The sequence below is a fragment of the Oncorhynchus gorbuscha genome, linkage group LG02 (genome assembly GCF_021184085.1).
Source record: "Oncorhynchus gorbuscha isolate QuinsamMale2020 ecotype Even-year linkage group LG02, OgorEven_v1.0, whole genome shotgun sequence".
NCBI lineage: Eukaryota > Metazoa > Chordata > Actinopteri > Salmoniformes > Salmonidae > Oncorhynchus > Oncorhynchus gorbuscha.
In genome coordinates, this window is record NC_060174.1 from 84297038 (window position 1) to 84310460 (window position 13423).

At 44.6% G+C, this 13423-nt stretch overlaps 1 protein-coding gene across 5 annotated transcripts in view; it reads right to left on the minus strand.

Annotated features, from left to right (window-relative positions):
* Positions 1-371: 371 nt before the first annotated feature.
* Positions 372-13423, minus strand: part of LOC124011518 (dual specificity tyrosine-phosphorylation-regulated kinase 1A-like) — a 35624-nt gene continuing 22572 nt past the window's right edge. For 2 of the 5 annotated variants that reach the window (XM_046324972.1, XM_046324981.1), the window contains 10 exons: positions 11911-12003; positions 11621-11809; positions 10291-10438; positions 6601-6771; positions 6080-6366; positions 3909-4055; positions 3433-3573; positions 3021-3324; positions 2612-2733; positions 372-2364 (listed from right to left, as the gene is read on the minus strand). In XM_046324972.1, the coding sequence (XP_046180928.1) occupies positions 1792-2364; positions 2612-2733; positions 3021-3324; positions 3433-3573; positions 3909-4055; positions 6080-6366; positions 6601-6771; positions 10291-10438; positions 11621-11809; positions 11911-12003 (2175 nt within the window). In that variant the 3' untranslated portion in view covers positions 372-1791. Of the gene's footprint in view, positions 2365-2611; positions 2734-3020; positions 3325-3432; positions 3574-3908; positions 4056-6079; positions 6367-6600; positions 6772-10290; positions 10439-11620; positions 11810-11910; positions 12031-13423 lie in introns of all 5 variants that reach the window. The other 3 variants (XM_046324964.1, XM_046324997.1, XM_046324990.1) reach the window with 3 other exon arrangements.

Below are 13423 nucleotides of genomic sequence, written 5' to 3' on the forward strand. Positions count from 1 at the left end.
CAAGTCCTTGAGAACAGAAAAAAGTTATACCAATGAGATTTGTTTTGTTTGTTGTTTGTCTTTTTAGAGAAAATAAAAAAACCTTTACAACCAATTCTGTTGAAGATTCAGTAAATGTACTGAGTTCAACAACAGCTCCAGTTTTGCTAAAGCAATAGATTCAGCCATTTTTACTGACATTTTAAAAAGGTCTTGATATACCTTGTGTCAAAGTGCAGAACTGCTACATTATTGGTTACAGAAATCTACGTGCTATAAAAACAGCTTTGGTACAATAAATTATCAAAAAGGGAAAATAAATTATCGTAAAATTCACAGCATAATTGTGAGGCAAAAAAGCAGTCACATAAAATTCAGCATGTTTTCATATGACATTTTTGCAGAAGCTCTGTTGGAGGAACCACATGCTGAAAAAACAGGTAAAAAGTTGGAAGGGACAGTCATAGCCAATTCCATCCATCTTGCAACAAAAATACTTCTGTGAACATACAAGGCCCGGCAATCACTGGACCTCGCAAGTCACACATTTTAGTTAAAGGCCTCAAATTACCATTCTCAAAACACGTTTTAGTTAAAGGCCTCAAATTACCATTCTCAAAACACGTTTTTTCTACTTTTTCTTTTTTAAGAATTGTTTGTTTTATACCCAAACTTCAAAAATAGAAAGCTATTTTCTCATTTAAACAATAATGTCCAGCTTCTTTCCCCACCCCCCACCCTTAATTTGAGAGTCCCAAAAAAACATAAGGCCAAAGAGTTATCTAAAAAAACGGACACTGCCTGGACAACTGTACTGTAGGTTTTGTGTGGCTCGGCCCTGGCCACTGCTCCTAAGTACATCTCTTCAGTGTGGCCTTTTTCAAGTCCAGGGGAGGGCTAGGAGGGCCCACCTGTACTTGCCTGGGGCCTCCCAGCATGGCACTCTGCTGCACAGCTGTACATGGCTGGCCCCCCGCGCAGCGCATCCACATTCCTCTCAAAGAAACAAACCCAGCGAGATGGAAACTCCCTGTATAATGCTTCAATCCTCTGCCACTCTATGGACCGGTATACTACAAAGCAGGATCAATGAGTTAGCCAGCCAACATGCCTAAATATTAACTTATTTAAAAAAATAAAAAGAAGAAGCTTTAAATGGAAATGGTCTAATGACAACAACCTGGTTGTTTATAAAAGTTAGCTAACTCATTGATCCTGCTTTGTAGCATACACTTCATGTCTCACAGCTCACAGGTGGGATTGTACAACAGAACAGAAAAATTCAAATGAGAATATAAATCCAGAGAAAATTATTCTTGCCGAATATGGAAAAAAGTGCAAATGTGTGGATAGGAGTTTCTGGAAATGTTATGGTGCTGTAACAATTCCTTTACTAAATAGCCGTTAACAAATAATGTCTACGTGATTTTCTATCCACAGACTTCTAAGCTCTCGGCTGACAAGAACAAGGAATAATGCAAACCATGCAGTCGAGTGAGAGTTGTATGTGAAATGAATGGATGTTTCAGTACTGTTGTGAAGTATATTATGCAAGAACTTTTGCAGTAAAAATCTAATTCCCTGTGAACACTGAAAATGGTGGAGCGAATAATCCCATTTGAAACCAAAGTGAAGAGAGAAACCCAAGGGTGACATGGGGAGGAGTTGGAGAAATGGTGGGCTTTGCACTGTGGTAGAGTGTAAGTGATAATCTCCCCCTCTAGTTTAAAGCAGCTTTTTTGATTCTTTACGCACTTTTTTTTGTTGAAATAAAAACTCACCACCTTCAAAAAAAAAACATTCTCAGTTTAGTCACGAACTGGCGACAGAACTCTGCTGTACACAGACTCCTGCCATGGGCGACTCCTCCCCGTCTATCCCTTGTCTCATGCCCATGGGGTAGGTGGGGTGGCCCGCCATCCCAGTCTCTTGTCTGGGGTTGGAGAAGGCACCCAGTCCCATTCTGCCGTTCTGGCCAAAGTCCACGGCTGCGTTGGCAGGGAGCGGGCGCAGCTGGTAAGCCTTGTTCCCCTGGGTCCCGGTGGAGGAGGAAGATGTGGAGGAGGAGGAGGAAGACAGGGAGGTCATAGACAGGTGGCCGTGCACCACCTCCACTGAGTTCTCTGTGGAGGCACTGTTGATAGGGGAGTGGTAGAGGTGGGACCGCGCAAACAGGCCCTGCTGTCCATGGGGGTGGTGGGGTTGATGGTGTCCGTGGTGATGGTGGGCGGAGGAGCTGTTGCCGGGGGCCAAGGGGTGGATGGCCTTGGGCGCCTGGGGAGGCACGTGAAAGGTGGTTTCCTGGACGGGGTGGGTCTCCACTGTCACTGTCTGCGCCCCTTTGCCACCTGCCCAGCCAACTGGGGGAGGGAGCGGCTGCCTCGCCTGACACACAACAGCAACAGTCAGTAACTCAAATGACTGATAACAGGTTATTCAACTCTGTTTGAAGAGCGACACCTATGTTTAGAAAACCCAATACTTCCCCAAGCTGTGCATATAGGAGGGCTCATCCATCTCAAATTGGAGTTAGGGTAAAGGTTGTTAACCTGGGTTAACCTGGGTTATAGACTATGTGACAATCTAGTGGGGGTCACTTGGCCAGGAGCAATAGCGTGTGTATGAGACTTGCCTGTCGGAAGAGATTTTCGCAGTCCATGGCCTGCACGGCACTGAAGTGACCTCCGCTGTGCCGGTGCTGATGTGTTGGGTCCGAGCGCGCCCGCCCACTGGTGCTCGTGCCAGACGACCCTCCTGCAGAGCAGAAACACAAACAGAAATCAGTTGACATTAAATTTATGTTGAACATTTGAGACAGTTCCAATCTCCCTTAAGGCTCAAACTACCTGCACTAATTTCATCATGTCTAATCCGGTACTGAAAAACTGTATTCCTTGGGAATCCCACAGTGTGCGAGGCTAGCGCAAACAAAGTGAACACCCCAGGATTGGACTGAGAGACATGGGTCTAAGGTCACGCTAATGCTTCAAAGTGAACCCCCAGTTCTCCATGCAGCTTTGCGGCTGCGTTGCTCTCCCTACCTGAGCTGGAGGAGGTGCTGGAGGTGGTTCCAGAGGACTGGGACTGCTCCAGTGCAGGGCTGGTGGACACGCTGCTGCTCGTGTTGGTTCCCTCATCCGCAGTCTTCTTGAAGAAGCTGTGCTGCAGGGCGTAGTAGGGCTGGATGCGGCTCTTGGGGTCGTAGTCCAGCATCCGAAGGATCAGATCCTTGAACTTCAAGTAGTCAGCGACAGCATGGCCAGACTCACCCGCCCGCCGCCCCCCAGGACCCCCCGCCTCCACACCCAGGATGCTGTGCAGCTTCCGCATGCCCGGCGGCTTATACTGTGCACACACAGAACAGAGACTTTGAGGATATATACACTCACTATTGCAAAGGACATTTATGACATCACAACAACATAATTGACAGGGTGATTTTGTTGAACTCACCCTTTTGCCATCTTTGGTCTTCTTTGCACCCCACGTGCTGTCCGATATCTTCTCAAAGAACTTCCTGGCCTTGGGCGCCTGGTCCAATATGTAATTGGGAGGGACACCCAGAACTTCCACTATTTTGTTAATTTGATCAATCTGAAAAATCAGAAGACCACAATTAAGAATGTCTTACCCTATTTGGCACTAACTGCGTATGAAATTGCCTGCACCTGAGTATAGTGTGACATGTGAGACAATACAACAACTAAACTAGGTGAAAAGTGGAGTCCTGTCTCCTAGTGAAATGTTCAAAGCACCACAGCTCCCTCTGTTGGTCTTTATTAGGTTCTCACTCCCTACACTCATCTTGATGAAGACAAAAACTGAAAATCTTTCTCACATGAACACAATGAAGCATCACAAGTAAGCATTATCTGACAAGTTATATCATCCTAAATAAAGTCTACATCTTTTCATTCCATGAGTCCTACCTCATTGGCCCCACTGAAGAGGGGCTCTCCGGTGTGCATCTCCACCAGAATGCAGCCCAGGGACCACATGTCGATGGCCAGGTCATAAGGCATGCCCAGCAGCACCTCTGGGGAGCGGTAGAAGCGACTCTGGATGTACTGGTAGATCTGAGTGGACAGAAAGGGGTCACAGCTATTAGGACATGGCATTTTTGATACCCTTTTCTAGCCATGAAACACTTTCCATAAAAAAAATGTTTTTGTATCTTTCCACATCATACTCTACCAATCCATCTATCCAATAATTCATCAATCCGTTAAATAGAAAATCCATAGTGGGTCACAAAAATATCAGATTCTCAGTTTTGGTATAAGACTTATGTAGCATAAAATGACCATATTAACCTCCAGGAAAAACATCATCAGCGTCACATCCTCATTCACTTAGCCTCTGTTAGTGATGGGGGGGTCAATAGTTACAAATTATAATCGATACTTTGAGTACAAGATTCCACCTATTTTTTTTGCTCCGTAGCTTTCGCTGCCTATCAAAAACGCCAGTATTTTTCATCCTATATCTTGTAAACCAGCTTTTTAAATAGTGAGATTTTATTTTATCTGATCATTTAAAAAATGTTCTCATGCTCTCCCTCGTCTCTCTGCCGCAAACATACAGTGCCTTCGGAAAGTACTTAGACACCTTGATTTTTCCCCACATTCTGTTACGTTACAGCCTTGTTCTAAAATGTATAAAATTTTTAAAATCCACATCAATCTACACACAATACCCCACAATGACAGAAATACCTTATTTACATAAGCATTTAGACCCTTTGCTATGAGACTGGAAATTGAGCTCAGGTGCATCCCGTTTCCATTGATCATCCTTGAGATGTTTCTACAACTTGATTGGAGTCCACCTGTAGTACTTCAATTGACTGGACATGATTTGGAAAGGCACAGACCTGTCTATATAAAAAGGTCCCACAGTTGACAGTGCATGTCAGAGTAAAAACCAAGCCATGAGGTCAAAGGCATTGTCCGTAGAGGTCCGTGGCAGAATTGTGTCCAGGGACAGATCTGGGGAAGGGTACCAAAGCATTTCTGCAGCATTGAAGGTCCCCAAGATCACAATGGCCTCCATCATTCTTAAATGGAAGAAGTTTGGAACCACCAAGACTCTTCCTAGAGCTGGCCGCCCAGCCAAACTGAGCAATCAGGGGAGAAGGGGATTGGTCAGGGAGGTGACCAAAAATCTGATGATCACTCTGACAGAACTCCAGAGTTCCTCTGTGGAGATGGGAGAACCTTCCAGAAAGACAACCATCTCTGTAGCACTCCACCAAAGCAGGCCTTTATAGTAAAGTGGCCAGACAGAAGCCACTCCTCAGTAAAATGCACATGACAGCCCGATTGGAGTTTGCCAAAAGGCACCGAAAGGAGAAACAAGATTCTCTGGTCTGATTAAACCACAATGAAACTCTTTGGCCTGAATGCCAAGCATCACAACTGGAGGAAACATGGCACCATCCATATGGTGAAGCATGGTAGTGGCAGCATCATGCTGTGGGGATGTTGTTCAGGGGCAGGGAGACTAGTTAGGATCGAGGGAAAGATGAACGGAGCAAAGTAGAGAGATCCTTAATGAAAACCTGCTCCAGGACCTCAGACTGGGGGCGAAGGCCAAGACAACGCAAGAGTGGCTTCAGAACAAGTCTCAATGACCTTGAGTGGCCCACCCAGAGCCTGGACTTGAACATCTCTGGAGAGGTCTGTAAATAACTGTGCAGCAACACTCCCCATCCAACCTGACAGAGCTTGAAAATATCTGCAGAGACGAATGGGAGAAACTCACCAAATACAGGTGTGCCAAGCATGTAGCATCACACGCAAGAAGACTCAAGAATGTAATTCGCTGCCAAAGGTGCTTCAAAGTACTGAGTAAAGGGTTTGAATACTTAAGTAAATGTGATATCAGCTTATTGTTTTATAAAAGTGTAAACATTTTTTTTTTTAACTGCCTGCTGTGTCATTATGGGGTATTGTGTAAAAATCGATTTAAGCCATTAAAGTGAAGCGGTCTGAATACTTTTGGAACATCAAATCGTAATACCTATAGAATAATGAGAAATGCAATACATATCGTATTGGCATCTAAGTATTGTGAGATCCCTGGCAATTCCCAGCCCTACCCTCTGTCCCAGCTGGCAGGAGCTGCCAAAATCCACGATCTTGATGGCGCTCCTCTTGGGGTTGCACAACAGGATGTTCTCGGGCTTCAGGTCACAGTGGATGATGCTGAGTTCGGGCGTGGCCAGGAACAATAGTGCTGTGCACATTTGCTGGGCAAACTTGCGTGTGAGGTTGAGTGAGACGCCACGGAAGTTGGTGTTCCGCAGCAGGTCGTACAGGTTGTAGGAGAGCATCTCAAACACCAAGCACAGGTGGCTCCGGAACATGAAGTGGCGCTTAAGGTGAACTGGAGAGAGAGAAGAGGGGACAAAAAAAAGACTAAATGAGCATTTGTTTTGAGTTCAGTTGATATACTAGTGATGTTAACATATTGGATACTGATTATTGACTTGCGCATGTTAATGGACTGGTTTCCTAGACAGATTAAGCCTCATCCTGGAGTAAAAAGCCTTTTCAATTAAGGTTCTCCAAAACATTTACATATTAGTCATTTAGCAGACTCTTATCCAGAGCGACTTACACATGTTAATACTTTTTCGTACTGGTCCCCCGTGGGAATCGAACCCAGAACCCTGGCACTGCAAGCCATGCTCTACCAACTTAGACACATCGGGGCGGTCCTGTGTAGCTAGCAGGTAGCACACTTCCATCAAGATGTTTTGGGGTCTTTCTGGTATTACTATAGTAAAGACTCCATCACAAAGTTGAACAGAGGTCAAATAAATAAATAAAATAAATAAGTGCGTGTGTGTGTGTGTGTATGAATGTGTGCATGTACGTACGTACAGTGGGGCAAAAAAGTATTTAGTCAGCCACCAATTGTGCAAGTTCTCCCACTTAAAAAGATGAGAGGCCTGTAAGTTTCATCATAGGTACACTTCAACTATGACAGACAAAATGAGAAACAAAAAATCCAGAAAATCACATTGTAGGATTTAATGAATTTGAAAATTATGGTGGAAAATAAGTATTTGGTCACCTACAAACAAGCAAGATTTCTGGCTCTCACAGACCTGTAACTTCTTCTTTAAGAGGCTCCTCTGTCCTCCACTCATTACCTGTATTAATGGCACCTGTTTGAACTTGTTATCAGTATAAAAGACACCTGTCCACAACCTCAAACAGTCACACTCCAAACTCCACTATGGCCAAGAACAAAGAGCTGTCAAAAGGACACCAGAAACAACATTGTAGACCTGCACCAGGCTGGGAAGAATGAATATGCAATAGGTAAGCAGCTTGGTTTGAAGAAATGGAAGACATACAAGACCACTGATAATCTCCCTGGGGCTCCACGCAAGATCTCACCCCGTGGGGTCAAAATGATCACAAGAACGGTGAGCAAAAATCCCAGTACCACACGGGGGGACCTAGTGAATGACCTGCAGAGAGCTGGGACCAAAGTAACAAAGCCTACAATCAGAGCATTTGGATGATCCAGAAGAAGATTGGGAGAATGTCATATGGTCAGATGAAACCAAAATATAACTTTTTGGTAAAAACTCAACTCGTCGTGTTTGGAGGACAAAGAATGCTGAGTTGCATCCAAAGAACACCATACCTACTGTGAAGCATGGGGGTGGAAACATCATGCTTTGGGGCTGTTTTTCTGCAAAGGGACCAGGACGACTGATCCATGTAAAGGAAAGAATGAATGGGGCCATGCATCGTGAGATTTTGAGTGAAAACCTTCCAGCAGCAAGGGCATTGAAGATGAAACGTGGCTGGGTCTTTCAGCATGACAATGATCGCAAACACACTGCCCGGGCAACAAAGGAGTGGCTTCGTAAGAAGCATTTCAAGGTCCTGGAGTGGCCTAGCCAGTCTCCAGATCTCAACCCCATAGAAAATCTTTGGACGGAGTTGAAAGTCTGTGTTGCCCAGCAACAGCCCCAAAACATCACTGCTCTATAGGAGATCTGCATGGAGGAATGGGCCAAAACACCAGCAGCAGTGTGTGAAAACCTTGTGAAGATTTACAGAAAACGTTTGACCTCTGTCATTGCCAACAAAGGGTATATAATAAAGTATTGAGATAAACTTTTGTTATTGACCTAATACTTATTTTCCACCATCATTTGCAAATAAATTCATTAAAAATCCTACAATGTGATTTTCTGGATTTTTATTCTTCAAATCAAATCAAATTTTATTTGTCACATACACATGCTTAGTAGATTAATGCGAGTGTAGCGAAATGCTTGTGCTTCTAGTTCCGACAATGCAGTAATAACCAACAAGTAATCTAGCTAACAATTCCAAAACGACTACCTTATAGACACAAGTGAAAGGGAATAAAGAATATGTACATAAAGATATATTAATGAGTGATGGTACAGAGCGGCATAGGCAAGATACAGTAGATGGTATTGAGTACAGTATATACATATGAGATGAGTATGTAAACAAGGTGGCATAGTTAAAGTGGCTAGTGATACATGTATTACATGAAGATGCAGTAGATGATAGAGTACAGTATATACATATACATATGAGATGAATAATGTAGGGTATGTAAACATTATATTAGGTAGCATTGTCGAAAGTGGCTAGTGATATATTTTACATCATTTCCCATCAAACAGCTTCTGTCTCTCCGTCCCAGCTTTGATGCACCTGTACTGACCTCGCCTTCTGGATGATAGCGGGGTGAACAGGCAGTGGCTTGGGTGGTTGTTGTCCTTAATGATCTTTATGGCCTTCCTGTGACATCGGGTGGTGTAGGTGTCCTGGAGGGCAGGTAGTTTGCCCCCGGTGATGCGTTGTGCAGACCTCACTACCCTCTGGAGAGCCTTACGGTTGTGGGCGGAGCAGTTGCCGTACCAGGCGGTGATACAGCCCGACAGGATGCTCTCGATTGTGCATCTGTAGAAGTTTGTGAGTGCTTTTGGTGACAAGCCAAATTTCTTCAGCCTCCTGAGGTTGAAGAAGCGCTGCTGCGCCTTCTTCACGATGCTGTCTGTGTGGGTGGACCTATTCAGTTTGTCTGTGATGTGTACGCCAAGGAACCTAAAATTTACTACCCTCTCCACTACTGTTCCATCGATGTGGATAGGGGGGTGTTCCCCCTGCTGTTTCCTGAAGTCCACAATCATCTCCTTAGTTTTGTTGACGTTGAGTGTGAGGTTATTTTCCTGACACCACACTCCGAGGGCCCTCACCTCCTCCCTGTAGGCCGTCTCGTCGTTGTTGGTAATCAAGCCTACCACTGTTGTGTCGTCCACAAACTTGATGATTGAGTTGGAGGCGTGCGTGGCCACGCAGTCATGGGTGAACAGGGAGTACAGGAGAGGGCTCAGAACGCACCCTTGTGGGGCCCCAGTGTTGATTATCAGCGGGGTGGAGATGTTGTTGTATACCCTCACCACCTGGGGGCGGCCGTCAGGAAGTCCAGTACCCAGTTGAACAGGGCGGGGTCGAGACCCAGGGTCTCGAGCTTGAAGGGCACTATGGTGTTAAATGTCGAGCTGTAATCGATGAACAGCATTCTCACATAGGTATTCCTCTTGTCCAGATGGGTTAGGGCAGTGTGCAGTGTGGTTGAGATTGCATCGTCTGTGGACCTATTTGGGCGGTAAGCAAATTGGAGTGGGGGTAGGGTGGAGGTGATATGGTCCTTGACTATTCTCTCAAAGCACTTCATGATGACGGAAGTGAGTGCTACGGGGCGGGGCAGTAGTCGTTTAGCTCAGTTACCTTAGCTTTCTTGGGAACAGGAACAATGGTGGCCCTCTTGAAGCATGTGGGAACAACAGACTGGGATAGGGATTGATTGAATATGTCCGTAAACACACCAGCCAGCTGGTCTGCGCATACTCTGAGGACGAGGCTGGGGATGCCGTCTGGGCCTGCAGCCTTGCGAGGGTTGTCCGTCATAGTTGAAGTGTACCTATGATGAAAATTACAGGCCTCTCTCATTTTTCTAAGTGGGAGGACTTGCACAATTGGTGGCTGACTAAATACTTTTTTGCTCCACTGTATGTATGTATGTATGTATGTATGTATGTATGTATGTATGTATGTATGTATGTATGTATGTATGTATGTATGTATGTATGTATGTATGTATGTATGTATGTATGTATGTATGTATGTATGTATGTATGTATGTATGCATGTATGCATGTATGCATGTATGCATGTATGCATGTATGCATGTATGTATGTGAGTGAGTGAGGTGTATAGGGAAAAAGGAGAATCTGGCTGTACCTATGTAGTACTTCATCTCCGTGTCATGTTTGTTCATGAGCTCGAGGAGCCGCACTTCAATCTGGGCTTGATTAAGAAAAGCCTTCTTGTTCTTGATGATCTTAATTGCCACCCACTCCTGCTCTGCACGGTCATATGCCTTTACAACCTGGAGAGAGGCAAGGCCAAACACAAACCATGTAAAAAACAATGAGCCCGGCAGGAACACATGCACTAAACAGGGGGGTGGGGCTCTGATTTATTACAGCCTCTTCGCACACACGATCTCTACTCGCTAGCTCTCTGCTCTCCTGCGTGTACAGCACACACTTCTGCACGCGCACACACATCTGTCCCATTCATACTTTCCTTGTCAATTCCTTAGCTTATAGCCTAATTTCAGAAATCCCGAGTTAGGCCTAGTTGTTTTTAAAAATAAGTTTTAAGGAAAGGATATTTGCTTTTCTGACATACGCTGCTGGCTTTGACTGACAGGTGCTTTTCCTTGGTGAGTGAGTACGCTGATTCTCTATATGCATATGTTCATGCAGAAAGTGTTTCAAAGTAGCCTGTCTAGACTACATCTCTTTAATAAGAATCAAACGCTTGTAAAAGGCCTACCGTCAGTAGTTTAGGCTACATTACGGCTTCCTTTCTTTGAAGAACATATGCCAATGCCATCGAATGACCACAGCAGCAGGGTTTGTGGCAGTATGTGAATAATTTGGGGAAAGTGGGAGAAACCCCATCGGACTTTGTTTGAATGGTTTTGTGCATCAGAATAGGATCTGTATTTAATTGTTTTTATATGCAGAAAAGCCAACAGACAAGAACAAGGTAGGCATACATTTTTATTTTTATTTTGACATTAATGTGTCGACATGGACATGTGACAGATCCTCTTTAACCTGGTACTTACATTTATTTTATTTTATTAATATGTATTAGTAATAACCTGAATAATAATAATGAAAATGGCGTGATAATAACAAAGTGTAATGGCTTGTTTCAAATAGGTTTCATTAAGCAGCATGTCCATGTAAATAAGTGTACAAACAAAATTGTGACTTAACCCCCAGAATGGTTATGTCGGTGACCATGTACATTGGCCTGGCCAATTACCATAACCTCAAATTCCAAGATCTTCACAGTCCTATCAGCGATTCCGCCACAATGTGTGAGCCTCTGGTTAAATGCTCATGTATCATTTTTGAAAACATACATGTCAGGTCAATTTTAAGGACCATGTCTAGCCCTTTAAAGGCCTGGTGGTGGTTGAAACAATACCAGATGAGTTTCTGCAAAACTTCTCCCCTGGTGGTTGACAATACATGTATGTCATGTGACTCACTTGTCCAAACGAGCCTTTGCCTATCAAGGAGTCGATCTCGTAGCGGTCCATCCATTTCTCCCCGTTTTTGACGATGTAGTCGTAGTTGTCGTCATCATAGCCGTCGTTGAAGACCTTCCTCTCTTTCTTGTGACTGGAGTCGTCGCCCTGGACATGTTGGTGTCTCCGCTTCTTTTTTGCATAGTATACCTGCCAACAAAATGGTGTTGTTACTAGATTACCCATGTTACTAGATTACCCACCTCCTATCGGAGGTGAGAGTGGTGGAGGGAGAGAGTGGTGGAACTTACCTCATTGATGCATTTGTAGGTTTTGATCAGGTCAATAGAGAGCTTCCTCAGGGGAGACGAGGACGGGTCGCGAAAGCACTGTGGCATGCGCCTCTGTAACATGACAACATCAGGGGTCACCTTAAAACACAGACGCACCAAACACAGAGAACATCACCGTTTCAGAAACACACACTCACCTGCATCTGTTGTTTATGTGGCAAATGTTGCTATGCATGACATTATTTAAAAAGGACAGAACAGTGTCCCACAGGGATCGATTATTGGTTTGGTTCGTTTTACTATTTACATTAGCAAAATTGGTTTATAAAAAATTCAATGCACTTGTATGCAGATGACTGTGGTGCATGCCATTACCCCCACAGCTGACCAGGCTCTGTATTTCCCTGCAGAAAGCCTTTCTTGAACTGGAATTGGTACTTAATGCAGGTAAAACCAAGTATAGGTTATTTTTCCAAATCAGGTAAAAATGTATCCGACTCATACGTACTTTGGATGGTGCCCTTTATTGTTGTGTCGCCACTTATAAATATTTGGTCATCTGGATTGACAAAAAGCTATCTTTCAAAAATAATGTTGATGGGGTAGTTTAGAAACAGGCACGGTCTTCTGTTAAAGAGAAGGGAAAAAATTGCCCTGTAGCACTCACTTCTGTCATCATGAAGTGATTTGAGAGGCTAGTTAAGAATCATATCACCTCTATCTTACCAGAAACCCTAGACCCACTACAATTTGCATAACGCCCTAACAGATCCACAGATTACGCTATCTCCATTGCACTACACACTGCCCTATCCCGGCTGGACAAGAGGAATACCTATGTAAGAATGCTGCTCAGCCTTCAACACCATAGTGCCCGCCAAGCTCATCAATAAACTTGGGTCTGAACCCCACCCTTTGCAACTGGGTCCTGGATTTCCTGACGGGCCGACGCCTGGTGGTGAAGTTAAGCTACAACACTTGCGCTACACTGATCCGCAACAGGGGGGTGGCCCAACATCTGTGCCTGCTTAGCCCCCTCCTGTACTCCCATGACTTTGTGGCCACGCACGACTCCAACTCAATCAACAGTGGTAGGACCGATTACCAACAACGAAACAGGCTACAGGTTGGAGGTGAGGGCCCTGGCGAAATGGTGCCAGGAAAATAAATTCTCCCTCAACAAAATGAAGGAGCTAATCGTGGACTTCAGAAGAAAGCAGAGGGAGCACGCCCCCATCCACATCAGCGAGATGGCAGTGGAGAGGGAGGAAAGCTTCCAAGTTCCTCGGCATCACTGACATCCTGAAATGGTCCAGCTACACAGACAGTGTGGTGAAGAAGGCACAACAGAGCCTCTACAACCTCAGGAGGCTGGGAAAAAGTATTATTGGCCCCCCAAGACCCTCACAAACTTCTACAGATGCATGTCCCTAATGTTTGTATATTCAGTGCATATGCTGTGTTCTAGTCAAGTCTCATCCTATACAACTACTGCTATACACACCTTTTCTAGTCATATACGGTACATAAT